The following is a 15,296-nucleotide window of genomic DNA, read 5'->3' as shown; positions in this document are numbered from 1 at the left end:
ATATTGGTGTGCTATGCACCATTCACAAGGTGTGCAGCTCTAACATTTAAAACATAGAACAATAAAATATATATACAGTATTACTTTATTAATCAAGCCTAATAAATAGGAAACGATTTTTAAAAATGATCTTTTATAAAACTTCCACATTTATACCATCCGCTTATTCTGCCTACTGCTATGAATACATACTGTTGTAATACACATTTTTTCAGGATTACTTGTGGACATAGGTGCCTAATGATTATAAAGCTCTGTTTCTGCTGCACTTCAAACATTTACTATACCTTTAAATTATCTTCAAATTTAATGGCCAATCACTCAATTTAACAACAATGGAATGTGTTTAAAATCAAAACAACAATTTTGCTCAACCTAGTAGGTCCCTACTTCGATCATATTTTGTTTGGTCTCGAGATGGGTATATACCTGCGTAGTGCTCGGTATTATACAGACACAGGGCGGCCGTATACACTCTGTGGAGTGACTGTTTTAGGAAAATCAGCTATGGGGATGGTTTACTCACCATAATTTCAAAAACAGTGAAGCCAATTAACTTTGAAAGCACCTGTAAAAATAAGAATAATAAAACAACAGTGACAATTTATTCAAAGAACAGTGGATTTTGTAACATTATAGAAGTCACGGTACATCAAATAATAATGCAACAATAATTTTTGAATGAACTTAGGAAAAAATTTTCAACTGCGTAGAAAATTAAAATCAAATTTGGCTTTATTCAAATGAATTGATATCTTCTCGTATTTTCTTAATAAAAAATACCGGTATAAATTTAATCCTTGATAATTGAACCGAATGAATGCAAGTTGATAGAAAACACCACACATCTTACAGATAACACTTAGAAATAAATAATTCAATTTTTGAACGGTTTCAGTTGGTGTCATTATTATAAGACAAGCCATGTGTCTCAGATAAGAAAGTATAATACTAACTCCAAGTACTGAAATACGTCGTGTTAGGAGTCAATATTTCGACATTAATTATGTCATCAACTGATGATTAATCATCTTATCTGAGATTAATCAGTGGACCTTTCGGATTTGTAAAATGCTCCATGTTTCTCATCTCCCTGGGTCACTGACTGCATGTCTGCCAAGTTATTTTACCTTATCAGCTAAATCCACACCCAAAGTCGTCTGCCCACCATCATCTGTTACCGTGGCAGCAAGCTTCCAACTAGAAGAATCGTAACATAAACCAGTAATCAGTGTAGTGAAATTGCCCTAGAAAAGAAAGGAAGGAATTGTTCAGAGGATGGTTTAAATATTTTCTAAAATATTAGTTTAAGCTGGACTTCTTTTCAAATTGGGCTTTTTTTCGAGGCTACTTTTGCAAAGTAAAGAATGGGGCTTATTTTCAAAATGAATGCTGTAAAATTTGGGAATTACTACCGTAGGCCTACTATATAACAATAAATAGGTCCAATGTAACATCAATCTCTATCATGGAGTGTATAAACCGGCATGTTTCTAATTTATTGTGTTTCTTGGAAATTCATGTGCAGTGTATGTACTCAAAAAAAAGCCCATGCTATCTTGAAAAGAGGCCCGTGGGCTTCTTTTCGAGTCTACTTTTGAAAAAAGATTTTAAAAAGAGGGAGGGGCTTCAATTCGAGATGGGATTCTTCTCAAGATTAAGCCCATTGGGCTTATATTCGATGTTTTATGGTATATAAGTTGCCTTAACAATCTGCACTTTTGTAAATCCTCATAAGGCAAAGTTTTAGGATTATATGTTTTAATGTATATGGGGTTTTCCTAAGAAATTGTATGTAACTTTTTTTTTTAATATCACAAAATAACTCCCATAACATAATAACATTAGGACATTGTTTAAATCAACATTAGCCTATATCTTACACGTTTATACTTTTTGTACTGTAGGCCATACCAGGGAGGTAAATTCCCATGACATTATGGTTTTCCGTTTCTATAGCGCATGATACGTGCATGACAAACGTTACGTAACCACTACTAACGGAGTCGCGCTCAGCTCAGTCGTACATGTGTCTATGTGTTTGCATTGTTTTGGAGTAATAACCTATCGTATATTCACATATGAACAACAAAACGAATGGAAATATATTTTGCTTAACTTTTGTTTTCAGGAACAGTGGTGCATCCAGGATATAAGGAATAGGAATGCTGATGAAATGAGAGTGGGATCCACACCACATCAGTGCTACTGTGGTTGTGGCGGTGATGCGAACATTTTAGTACTGTTTTTTATACATCTCGATGGCCGGAAATGAAACTTAAATTACATTTTAACTCTTTTTATATTAATTTTGACGAATTGAGTTTAAAAAATGAATTAATTACAAAGGTACCCGAAAATGGCACTTAAATACTTTCAATTCGAAAAACTACCATAAAGGAGCCCCACCATGGTTGTTGCTCAGGTGAGAAGATTTTGAGAATTTGAGACTCGTAAAGATTCCCTGGAGGAAAAATAGCACTTGAATAGTACAAATTTACCATGGTTATTGTTCATTTCACTCACACTGACCATTCGCCCCATGCGTGGAGAGAGGACCTTATATACTTTTCACAAAATAAAAATAACTAGCAAAGATAATTAAAAAACATGAAACCAAACACAATTTAAAATGCATAAATGACTAATAATAATTAATTCATGGGCTAACATATACTTGGGGTTGGTGTGAGGGGGAGGGTATCACACCGGGTCATAAATTACTATATGATAACAAAATATTATATTATGACGTCATTAGAATTCATTTGTCCAAATATTTTGTTATCGTATACACGATAAATCGATATCGAATCGTCCTAGTGTCAAAACTCCTCTCAATTCTTTTATTTTCTATGAACAATTGTTTTTAGCTTTTTATCGTTGTTGCTGTCGTTGCAAGTATAGACACTGAGACCTTTAAGCGCCGGCGTTCACAATTTGTGGTTATTGTAATCCTCAAAAGTATACAAAAACAACATACTGCTTTAATATTCTATTTATTTATTAATTATTTATTTTTAAATCCATTATAAAGTCTAAGAAAAATAACATCAATTATTATCGAACGCGATTAAACATGCAGGTGGGTGGGTACGATTCGGCTTTAAGAATTCAACCATCCTCTTCGTCGGTCGCCCTCTCCAGAGTTCCTGTTGGATTCGAGGTTGGCGAGGCCTCGTAGACTCTGCCAGGTATATGATGGGAGAGCTGGGTTAAATTAAGTCACTTTTTAATTGAAGGAAATGGTTTGATTTTAGTATTATTCAATGAGAATTTCATATGAACATCATTGCTTATATTAAAATATTGTCATTGTCACTTTTCCGGATTTGTAACTTGTTTTAAGGTGCCTCGCACTTTTGGTACAATACTGCAGCTATACTTCGTCCTGCCTCGCATGAAATCAGTTAAACGTAGTCACGAGGGTAGATGGCTCGCATGAATCGCAAGGCTCGCTGACACGCAGTTTATCAATACCTCAAGAGTACCAATGGTACTGGTAGGATCAAACACATCATGAACTTATTTCAGCTGCAAAATTATGGAGTTGTCTCGGGATCTGATTATGTGTTCCATATGTGCTTGATCCAATGAATGTGTGTATATTGCAAAGCGCCTAGAGGATTTGGTGACATGTTGGTGTACTGTTAGCTAAATAAGAATAAAAAATTGCAATGTTTATGGTTTTTATTACATATAGTTTATGAACACCTGTTACAGTTGGTTATCATAATTTTAATATATTTTATCGGCTTATTAATTCGATAATGAAATAATAATTATTATTCATATTCATTTTACCATGGAAATTGGCTCATCATGTGGCACATTCTCATAGAGCAGCTTGGCTCAGTCGGCTAATCTGGTGGTAGCTATTATGTGTGCACTAAGCCGTGTAGATCTCTAGGTTCCCGGTTCAATTCCCATCGCTGCCTCTCCTTGTGTTTCAGCTGGAGCCGGAGGGCTGAAATACAAGTTACAATAGCGCACTGTCTTTCGGATGAAATGTGCCGTTGGTCCTGTGTGCATTTATGACCCATGTGCACATAAAAGAACGCAGTACAATTTTCGGAAGAGAATAGGTCTCCCGGTGTACTGCCAAGTACTACCAGAAGGACACACTGGAAATTTTAACAATTTAGGTGTTTCAAAGGCTTATTTAATTGATTTTAGAGTGTACTAATAATGTAGAAATTTCATAGGGCCTATAGACATAATTGTTGTTTTCTCCCTGACGGGGCCTTGCCTGCATTATTCATTAGTATTTACCTATCAGTTGACGTAGGGCTAATTAATTTTTAGCTAATAGAGCTAATTACTTTGTTCTTAGTTTAGATTTTTGTTTGTTCATTACGATTCAATATAGTTCAGAAGGAGACAATTTTTGATCCATATGATGGATTCTATATTTTTTTCATGCATGGTATTTTTTATTTGCGAATTTTAAATGAAATATTTTATCAGCTAATAAATTTAACAAGGCTTACGTATTTAATTACTTTTAATATCGGTATAGTGCAGCTATAAATAAAAAGTCTAATAACATGTAATTAATTAAAAAGTTTACGAGATTTCAAACAACTGATCTTTATAGATATGTATATTAACATATACATATTTCTTTTGATAATTGATCTAATTAATTCTTACATAATGTATATATATATTCCAGGTTGATATTGCTGACAGTTGACGTACAACTTCTGCTGGAATCAGACGTCAAATTTAAAGTGAAGTTCGAGTGAGAAGTTATTTACTGGTTACTGTAACAAGGTATGTCCATAGGCATTTATATTTTTTTTTATGGTGGTTTTATATTTCAAATTCTGTACTAATTTTTTGTTAACGTCCACATGAGCTATACGTGGTGTAAACTGTGGCTTTCCATAACTCTGATCCGTACATTTTGTAACAAAAAACATTTCGAAACGTAATGTCTTTGTTATTAATTCCGGGCTATAAAGCCTGGATATTTGACTGTCTGGGGTCAGAACTATATAGCGCAACAGACCAACTTCTTAAACTCTGTTTTAAAGGATTATGACCGGCAATTCAACCCTCTAGCTACAAATAAAAAGGGGCAGTGATGAAATTGAAACAGAGACTAAAGGTTTGAAAAGATTTCCATGGTTCAGCTCATATCTAGTAGGGATTAGCTCACTGAATTAAGCTGTTTTTTTGTTTTGTTTTTTTTGTTTTTGTATTTATATACATTATTATAGCTATAACTTTTACAAAACCAACTAATTTTAACAGTCAGTAATGATTCAGTCAAGAAGAATGGTGAATATGAAGGTGAAAACAACCAACAGATTACATAGTCAGTTCAAACAAACTTGAATGTCGCACACACCAGTGATTTTACTCCCTAGCACTGCGATGACGATCTAGATAATGATAATGATCGTTTTCACCACCATCATTACCAAAAGTGTTTTCCTCTTTCGTTTTTCTTATTTAAATTAATCTATCTATTTGTTATTTGTTTTCCCTTTTCTTACTGCAGTTTTTCATTATGGGTTGTAAGTTGATTTTCCTATTTTTCTATCTTGGAACGTATTCTGCAACCATCGCAGGTAAGATCCCTCAGATTATCCTATTTTGAAACTATCTGCATTTGATTTGTTTGATATATTTTGCTTTTACACCCTCTTGAACTTAGATCAGAGAACAGATTTCACTGTTCCCTGCTTAGATCTTACTAATATTACGAAAGTTAGGTGGTCTGCGATTGGCTACGAACGGTGCATCCCTTAAAAAAGCCTTAAACGTTCAGTGGTCTGAGGATGGGAATATGTCCTTTCAGTGGTGTAAAAACAGGGAAATTTTGTCGGGCCGTTTGCCCCGTGCGTTATTTAACTGCTTAGCCGCATGTTTCACTTCCACAGGGTTAAATGGGTGATTTACCGGTTATGGTGGAAAATCAAAGTAATTTACAGTTTACAAATTTTTCTTCAGACGTAACCATTCATTTTTCAAATTCTTTATTCAATCTATACAATCAGTAGCAGCCGAAGCTGAATTGCAGCATTGTATTTACAAGCTTTCCTACTAAATGTAATACAATTTAAAATACTGTACAAAGGAATAAGACCATTACAAGAAAACAACTACGAGAAACATACAAATAAACTTTTACAATAACAATTATTATTATTATTATTATTATTATTATTATTATTATTATTATTATTATTATTATTAATATTATTATTATTATTATTATTATTATTAATATTATTATTATTATTTCTAAAACAGATGGAAAACACAAAAAACAAAAAATCAAAACCACAATCACAGCAAAACGGCAACAAATCATGTTTAAGATGATAATCTATTATCATCAATAAACATAATGATCGCGCTACTTCGAATATACGTCGACTTTCAACCGTTGAAATAATAGTACTCGTTAAATTATCAATGTTTTCATTTTCAATCTGTTTCATTCGTTTCTTAATTTCTTTATGTTTACAGTTTATATTGTGGGAGCTGTCTCTTATACACATCTAGATGTGTATAAGAGACAGTTTCTACATAATAGTAGACATTAAATCGATTAAATAGGCTTTGAAATTGTCAAAATTTTCGGGGGCTTCGCCCCTAAGACAACTGCTATTGATACCTTTTAATCGAAGCTCGACCACGGCCACTTTGCTTTCGTTCGACCTCGACCATTTTACATCATAGTCTAAATTACAAGAAAAGTAATAATTTATATTTCCATTTGTATTAATTGGGAATTTGTGGTATCGGTACTATAAATCGCTAAATATACACAAGCATAATATTTGACATGGTACAATCTTGTCATTTTCACAGAGTTGGTGAGTGAAGGACGCCCTACCAAGCAGATTTCTGTGGGATGGGATGGATGTCCAGGAAGAGCAGTTGATGGCAACACTGATACGAACTACGGAAAGAAGTCCTGCTCACACACTCGTAAGTAGTCCTACACCCGTTTGAAGCGAGCCACTTGCTTTGTTAGGAATGTGTATGCCTATAATAATGTACTTTTTAGTTTCACAAAGAGCCAATATTAACAATAATAAACAATAGTTATAAAAACATTACTAGAGCGCACTCCAAAAGTGTATCCTCCTTCCACATCTGACCTTTCCACTTGTGTATATATTTCCCACGTTCCTACACTGGAACCTACCTAATTGCATATTGTTTGCTACGATGATTCCAGAAAGGTGTTTATATGCATTACTCATTTTTTATGCGAAGTTCGATTCTCTTTAAATGGTTTAAAACGGTAGGACTTTAAATGGCCCCCAATGATGATGATGATAATGATTTCACTGCACACAAAAAAAATAAACCAAAAAAAAAAAACAACATAAAAATAACTAGAGAAAAACCCGTAAAAATATAACATTTCTACAAAATCAATTCATTTGATTATAACCATTAATTTGAAATTTAAAATGTAAAAATGATTTAATAAGAATATAAACATTAAGTAGGAATAATTTATAAAGGCCTACAAGTTCATAATTTCAGTAATTTAAAAATTAAGTATAAATAAAAGTTGTCAAGAAAAAGTATGCCTATGGAAGTTACCGTATATTGCACTCTGGATAGGAATAGTCAACACTTTATTTCATTATTATTATTATTAATAATAATATTAAAAAGGTAAAATTTACAGATAAAAAAAATATTTTTTATTTTTTTTTTATTTACAACTCAATAATGCCAGTAATGAAATAATTGGAGTAAATAAGTTATCTATGAAAATTTATATTAAAAAGTCTAATTGCACTCGGGAAGAATGAGTTCCTGTGGCGGGTCGTTCGTTTTAGTGTGGGCACCATTCTTCCTGATCTGCTGAATGTTAAGTATGCATTTAAAGGATGTGTTACGTCCTCCTCCTCATCATCATCGTCGTCGTTGCCGCCGTCGCCGACGCCGTCACCGTTATCGTCATTGTCATCATCATCGTCATTGTTGTTGTTATTGTTGTTGTTGGTTATTATTATTATTATTATTATTATTATTATTATAATGATGATTATAGATGACAATGATGATATTAAAAATAATTCATCCTTACATATAGAGAAAGGAGTTAACAATTGGTGGATGGTGGATCTAGGAAGGTCCTACAGGATTGCCTATGTGAGAATTTACAATCGAGAAGGTATGTCAACACGTCCACATTATAGGATGCTTCAATGTAATATACAATTTGCTAGCAATAATACCATTAAATAGGAACTTCCACTGATGCATAGTATCGGTAATGACTTACACTGAGCAAAGAAATCAAAGGCACATAGTAGTGCATTAAAAAAAAACTAAATGGAGGTTCACCTCTATATGAAAGGAGAAAGAGGGGCAGACTAAAGAGGGAGATGGAGAGATGAGCTGGTATTGAAAGAAGAGACAGCGGCATGGAGAATATTAACAGATGTCGTGGTTTAAGATTGAGAAATACTGAGAATGATGAATGATGAATATCATAGAGTACCACTGTTAATCTCTGATACTGGTTCACTTCCACCCGCTGCTCTCTGATTTTTGTTAGTATACTCTTGATTTTCAAGCTGAATATACAGAATCCGATCTACACATGAGGATATGGACAAGTACAAAGTTTCGAATAAATTATTTAATTTAAATAAATGCTTATGCAATGCATCATTAAAAGTCTTTAATATGTCCATGCATAACAATGGCAAAATTAGAAAATATATTGTTGGCCAATATTTATTGACAAATAATGTATAAATTTGAAACAATTAAATGTTCCTAGATTGCTGCAAGGAACGATTGGCTGGCGCCCAGGTTCGTGTAGGACCTAACTTTAATGGTATGCTGACTAATACCGAATGTGGAACGCCTATAACTGATGCAGAAATCAATGCCGGGGACGTGATAGACCGAGTGTGCAGTATTAATGGACAGTACGTTAGTATCTCGCTACCGACCGACAACTACCTGACACTTTGTGAGGTCCAGGTGTTTACACCAGGTATGGATTCATAATTCTTTTTTTAAGAATAAATGGATGATTGAAAGTACACAATGAAAGAACGAAAGAATCAATGAATCAATGCACGAATGACAACTTAACGGGATGTACAAAAAAAAAAAAAGGAAAAAAGATTTCAACAATTTCTTAAAGTTATTTAAAGAAGGTGATATCATGATACAAATCCTATTTACTATCATTATTATTCAGATGTTATAGTCCAGCAAACTTTGGTTGGTTTCATTTTTTTTTTTTTTTTTTTTTTTTTTGGCTGTATTTTTTAAATAGGATATATTGCACAATAGACAAGGACTAATTAAGTAATTAACTGAATTACATACATGCTAAATATAGCTAAAATAATTAAAATGGAGTCCATTTTGCATTTGAACTTTGGACATTTGAGGTAAAATGTTATTTTATATTTATTGTCCTTTAAAATAATATTTAGTATATTAGATTCTTTTAATATCGTAAAAGTACAATTATTGGTAATAAACGGTTTAAAAATGGCGGCCATTTTGAAATTGTTGGCTACCCACTTCCGCATAAAAAAAATGTTGCACATATTTTTTTATATTCAGTGATGACTATTTTACAAGATATCCATTTTTTAGAAAATATGCAACCTTTGATTTTGCTACAATTTGTACGACACTATTAAGCGGCAGAGTATTCTATAATGTATAGGGCAAGATTGCTGTTTATAATTGTGCGGTCGAGGTGTCTGGATATACATTTTTTTTTATTATAAATGGATGAATGAATAAATGAATGAATGAAGTACAATGATTGATGGTAGGCCTACAAATAAGAAAGTCATAAATAACTCCAACGGCAAATTCACAACAAAAATCACAAAATGCAGTAACACAACAATCCGCATGTATGGAGGGGAAAATTCAGAGATTTTAACAATTTCCTAAAGATACAACCAGAAGATGATGTCACGATGCAAAATCATATGTATTATTTAAAATTATTCAGATGTTAAGAGGTAGAGCACTCAATAATTTTGGGGCGAGATTGCCATTTATTTACAAAACTTTGTGTTCTAAAGAAGCTTTTTTTCTTAAGCACAAGGATTGAATGTTGATCCTGCAAACTATTTAATTTCAATACAGCACGCTCACCGAAGCCGACTTGAAAAAACAAACTCTTCCCAATATAGAATGGCGTGACTAACGATTCAAACAACATTTATAAAGCATTTTACATCATAGTCTAAATTACAAGAACAGTAATATTCATTTCCGGCCAATTGCAATAGTTTGGAATTGGTGGTATTGGTATTGGTAGTACACTCGCTGTCATTTTCATAGACTTGTTGAGTGCCGGACGTCCTGCTAAGCAGAGTTCTATTGGATGGGATGGAGTCCCGGGAAGAGCAGTTGATGGAAATACTGACACCAACTACGGACAAAAAAGCTGTACACACACTCGTAAGTAGGCCTACACTCACTTTTGAAGTGAGCTGCATGTTTTGTTAGAAACGTGTATGCATATAATGATGTATTAGAATTCTTTTAGTTTAATTAAAAACAACACCATATTTACGACAACACAACAACAACAACAACAATAATAATAATAATAATAATAATAATATTATTAATAATAATAATAATAATAATAATAATAATAATAATAATAATAATAATAATACTAATAACAATAATAATTTTTTTCTTACATCTAGAGAATGAAGCTGAAAATTGGTGGATGGTAGATCTAGAAAAAACTTCCTTGATTTATGGTGTGAAAATTTACAATCGAGAAGGTATGTCAACACGTTCACATTATAGGATGTTTCAACCAGGGGTGGCGCCAGCGTTTGTTCAATTACTACGATACTACCTGTGTAACTCACACCGTCGGAACATGGAGAAAATAAAATAAATTTAAATTTATAAATAAAAATAAATTTTATTTTCTCCATGGTCGGAACAAGTTGAATATACAATTTGCTAGCAATAATAACATGGAGATCCATTAATACCGGTTTAATTTTATTCACTGAAATGTGCACCACATTTTGAAGAGATCGCCATTTGCACGTTAGAGAATGCAGTACACTATTTGGAAATGAATGTTTCCAATATTACCACCAGAGAACCCCACTGATAGGTCGTCGGACTTCCATTGCTTACCCTTCATGTTATTTTGTTCATATCAAATAATCGATCCCATTTTGTTCGCGTGCCCTTATATTTTGCGAAATTTGCGATAAGAAAACGATCACGAAAATTACGGGTACGCAAAAATGGAGAAAATTTGAACAAAGATGTTTCCCCCAAAAAAACGATCGTGAAACTATATAAAATTGCTGAAAGCTACGATAGTTTTGTCATAAGAACGATAGCGATTTCTGTAATAAAGATATTACGAAACCTTTATGTGGCTTTTCTCGCAGAAGCAAAACAATTCATTGTTTTTGTTCTGGTTTTTCGGCTTTTCCCTATGGTTTTATTTTTTTCCATTTTAAAAACAATAATGTATAGAATGTAGGAAGAATATCGACAAAATTGGTAAACATCGTAATCTTAATGAAATGTAATGGTACAGGCCCATAACATTCAGCAGAGGCCTATGGATTATAATTATTATGTCATTGTGAATGAATTGTTTGAATGATATGTATGTATAAAAGAATAAATTCATCAATCAATGCCTGAATGAATGGTAGGCTTGATAATGTGTAATTGCCGTACCATAATTATAAGATAAAATAGTGTAAAACATTACATAAAAGAATAAATTTATAAATACAAATTTAAGAAAAATGTCAAAATATTATCTTTAACTATTAAAATATATCGCTTAAATTGAAAAAAAGTAAAATGAAAACAGGCTATTATTATACAATATATAATTATTACAATTACTACCCTCACCATAATAGAACTAATAGTAGGCCTAACAATAATAAGTTATGTCTTCTGAAAGTGACTGTTGACAAGTTTGATGTGGTTGTTTACTTGCTTTTATCTAAAAAGTCGGCTTCGAACATATTTGGGACGTTTAAAGTTATTCTGAAAGCGTAATGGAAGGTGCCTGTGCTTTTATTAATCTTCTTTAACAACACTAATTATTCCCAAACCGAGACTTGTTTTGATGTCATGTGGATCGGCGTCGTTTCTGGTAGTGCCATTCTTGGTTTAATGGCCCTCGTGCAGTGAGAGTTAATTAGTGTACCTTGATTTTTTTGTTATTATAAGGCATAATTTGGTCGTTTATAACTTTAAGGTGAGGCCAGCCATCTGTTGATTCAGGTATTTGATTATACCTTATAGTAGTAGAAAAGTCTTAAAAACTTTTAAAATCAAAATTTTAACCCCCTTACAATCTGACAATCAATTACGTCTTCATCGAAGAGCGTAGACTAAATCTATTTTCCATTTTGAGCCTTTTAATCCTAGCCTTTCCTTAATAGATGTCTTCATAAATCACTCATCCGATGGGATATCTAATAGGTAAGTATTCGTCTTTGCGGATTACTGGTATGAGCCATATATACGGGTACGATTAACGAGTTAGATAAACTAGTTTTTGCTCTGAATGATGTTACAATTTTTCATTAGGTTGTGACTTAGATTCTGGATCAAAAAGAGGTGTAGGATTTCTACCGTTGAATGTGTCGCACCTTCATTTTATTCTACAATCCCTCAATATGTTTCCTTTCTTCAAACGTCTTACTTAGAAACTCGTCAGTTTTCTACATATTGATCTTTAGAACACACTCCACACTCTAGCCGTCTGCCAGTCGTTGTAGTAGAAAAACTCCTAGCGAGCGATGTTTTTTTCTTTAGTGTAACCGTTGCTGTACATTTATTAGTATTCTCATCCTATAATGGTTTATAATACTGGATTGTTGACGATTTTAGCTTCATTTTTAAGGAAATCACTGAATGTATCTTCTCCATCTTCCGTACAGTGGCTTGGGAAACTTTCCGCTATTTTCACGTTTTCGTTACTGCTAGCAATGCTGTATGACTCATCGCCACCTTTGTGTTGAGAAAAAAGAAACGGTGCGTTTATTAAACTTAAAACAGGGCCAATCATATATCTTGCGCCCTGTAAGCGCCAGCAATTGTAAACAGATCCCCGAATTTCTGGTCTAGCAGCTTCTTGTCTTTTGAGAATGCCTCTCTATGAAGCTCGAGTAGACACGAAATTGCTTGTTTGGCAGGTCCATCGGTGTAGGTAGGCCTACCTAGGTATAATTTATCGGAGGCCGATTCGGAAGAACGTTTTTTTCCAATGAGGATAATGTAGTAGATCTCCTACAGGTCTTGGTCATGAAGGTATTCTCTTGAAAGTTAATCAGCTAATTTCGAAAGCACATTTTCTGAAACATCAGCTTTGAAATCAACTTCTACTTTCGGTTGAGTCTCTTGTTTTTTGGGGGTTTTTTTTCTATTTATGGTAGGTAATAATTCTTAAGTCATCATACTACTCTATTTCAATTTGTGGTCGGACGGCAACTAACTCATTTTTGACCTTCATCCTTGCTAGTTCAGCTTGTATAGCTTTGATCTCAAGTTCTTTCTTCTTTTTTTTTTTCTTTCAAATAAATGAGATCAGCGTCTAGTCTTGCAGCTTCTGCAAGTTTACAAAATCTTGATGACTTCGAAAGATACTAACAGCTAAAAGATAGTGTCGCTATACAAATCTTTTATTATTATTATCATTATTATTATTATTATTATTATTATTATTATTATTATTATTATTATTCAGGCGTCAATCGCTAAAGCATTCCATAAGGTTGGGGGCGAGATCTCAAATTGCGGTTTATCTTAATTTACAAAATTCATGCTCTGTGCTATGGAGAGGTTTTTAAATGATTGAATGTTGACAGCCTGCTAGCTATTAATTTTCCTATGCACGGTCGCCGTATCGGGCTTCGCTGAAAAAGAAGTCTTCAAGATATCGAGATGTGTGACAAATGAAATATTAAATAATTACATCCTTTTTTTTTAAATTGCAAGAAAATGTAATACAGTCCGCCCTCCAATTCGAAACCACTCTGTGTATCTGAAACTTGGGGTTGTCTCGGGATTTGGTCTCAAATTAGAAACCTCTAAATAGAGACCACAGGCTTGAAGTAGTCTCCAAGCAGCATAATTTGAGGGTAAAAGAACCTGAAACCTCCAAATGAAGACCAAAGATAAAAGTGGTCTACAAAAGACAACATGGGACAACTATTTATGTATTTCAAAGAAGCTGCTGTTTGCTTATAATTTTTTCAGGAATGTGAAGCTGTTTAAAACACAATGAAGAAAAAATCTAAACAGATACTGTAAATTAAACATAACATTTACACTTTATTTGAAAGCTAGGTTTGGGTATATAAATGTCCATCCTTTACATAAAGAAAGATGTTATTTTCTTTTGTGTTACTTGGCCTTTCCTTATTCCCAATCTTCAATAGGCAATTCTCTAATTAGTTTGAAAGTTCCTCACGGCCATGATAAATTTGGGGATAAAAGCCCCGTGTGCTGGATTCGTTGTTTGGGGAGGGGGTAGAGACAAGTACTAAAAGGGCCGCGCCCACCTCAGTACTATAACGCCATTGTTGGAGCCCCCACCGCCAGTGGCGTACTACGTGCAGTGCAGCTATTGCAAAGCACTTTGACCAAGGGCAATTATAGGCCCATTCATAAATAGACCTAAAATTAATAATTAAAATATTTAAACAATTAATTTTGAAGAAAAAATAGGCAGCGGGACCCTAAATAATATTCGGTTTTTAGAGGAGTAATTATTGATTACTGAGTTCTATATGGTGCATTCAAGCCCGGGCCACAAGCCTGCCCGACCCCTATTTTTTTTAATAGAAAAAAAAATTTGGAGTGTTCTTAAAATTTCTCTTTACTAGCCCTGTCCAATACAGTACTTTTTTACTAGAAATTGCAAATTGCAAGTGAAGTGCTGCGAAGTAAAACTGCATAAAATGTTCTTCGAACAAAATTATTTATGCGAGTCAAGTGAAAATAATGAATATTAAAAATATAACAAATAATATGAGACACGACCCATTGTCTATATTAGAACGGCGTTGGTACCGTGTACAATAGTGTTTTGCTGTAGTGACATCTCGCTGCTGGCGACTCGCTGCTCTGCTGGCCGATGACTCGCTGCTGGCGAATCGATCTGCGCATGTGTATAAAATTGTATTTATTTCCGAAAACACTATGCCAGTCTACAACAAGCGTCGCCTAAATGTAATAATTAGCACGTTGAAATAGGCTAGTAAATAATTTTAACTGGGTTCGTAAATAATATTGGCCTCAAAATATTGAGA

At 33.5% G+C, this 15,296-nt stretch overlaps 2 protein-coding genes across 2 annotated transcripts in view; one reads left to right on the top strand and one right to left on the bottom strand.

Annotated features, from left to right (window-relative positions):
- The first annotated feature begins 4,672 nt into the window (after positions 1-4,672).
- Positions 4,673-12,689, top strand: LOC117104419 (fucolectin-5-like). Its single transcript, XM_033245268.1, has 8 exons — positions 4,673-4,776; positions 5,510-5,579; positions 6,829-6,948; positions 8,075-8,155; positions 8,771-8,989; positions 10,312-10,431; positions 10,689-10,769; positions 12,571-12,689. The coding sequence occupies exons 2-8, from the start codon at positions 5,519-5,521 to the stop codon at positions 12,687-12,689; spliced, it is 801 nt and encodes a 266-aa protein (XP_033101159.1). The 5' UTR covers positions 4,673-4,776; positions 5,510-5,518.
- A 155-nt stretch (positions 12,690-12,844) lies between these two features.
- The window catches only part of LOC117104400 (recQ-mediated genome instability protein 1-like), a 20,990-nt gene continuing 18,538 nt past the window's right edge, over positions 12,845-15,296 (bottom strand). The window contains exon 14 of the mRNA XM_033245237.1: positions 12,845-12,993. Within this exon, the coding sequence (XP_033101128.1) occupies positions 12,845-12,993 (149 nt within the window). The remainder of the gene's footprint in view (positions 12,994-15,296) is intronic.

This window comes from Anneissia japonica, unplaced genomic scaffold, assembly GCF_011630105.1.
Source record: "Anneissia japonica isolate Jap-2015-1 unplaced genomic scaffold, ASM1163010v1 scaffold287818_len932483_cov186, whole genome shotgun sequence".
NCBI lineage: Eukaryota > Metazoa > Echinodermata > Crinoidea > Comatulida > Comatulidae > Anneissia > Anneissia japonica.
The sequence above is the reverse complement of the archived record's forward strand: the minus strand, read 5'-3'. Positions and strand labels throughout refer to the sequence as shown.

What these genes read in the sequence shown, in the direction of transcription:
- LOC117104419 (XM_033245268.1), top strand. Translation starts at nt 5,519, where the DNA reads ATGGGTTGTAAGTTGATTTTCCTATTTTTCTATCTTGGAACGTATTCT. An exon ending in GGTCCAGGTGTTTACACCAG is followed by an intron (nt 8,990 to 10,311) that starts GTATGGATTCAT and finishes TCATTTTCATAG; the next exon opens with ACTTGTTGAGTGCCGGACGT. An exon ending in AAAAAGCTGTACACACACTC is followed by an intron (nt 10,432 to 10,688) that starts GTAAGTAGGCCT and finishes TCTTACATCTAG; the next exon opens with AGAATGAAGCTGAAAATTGG.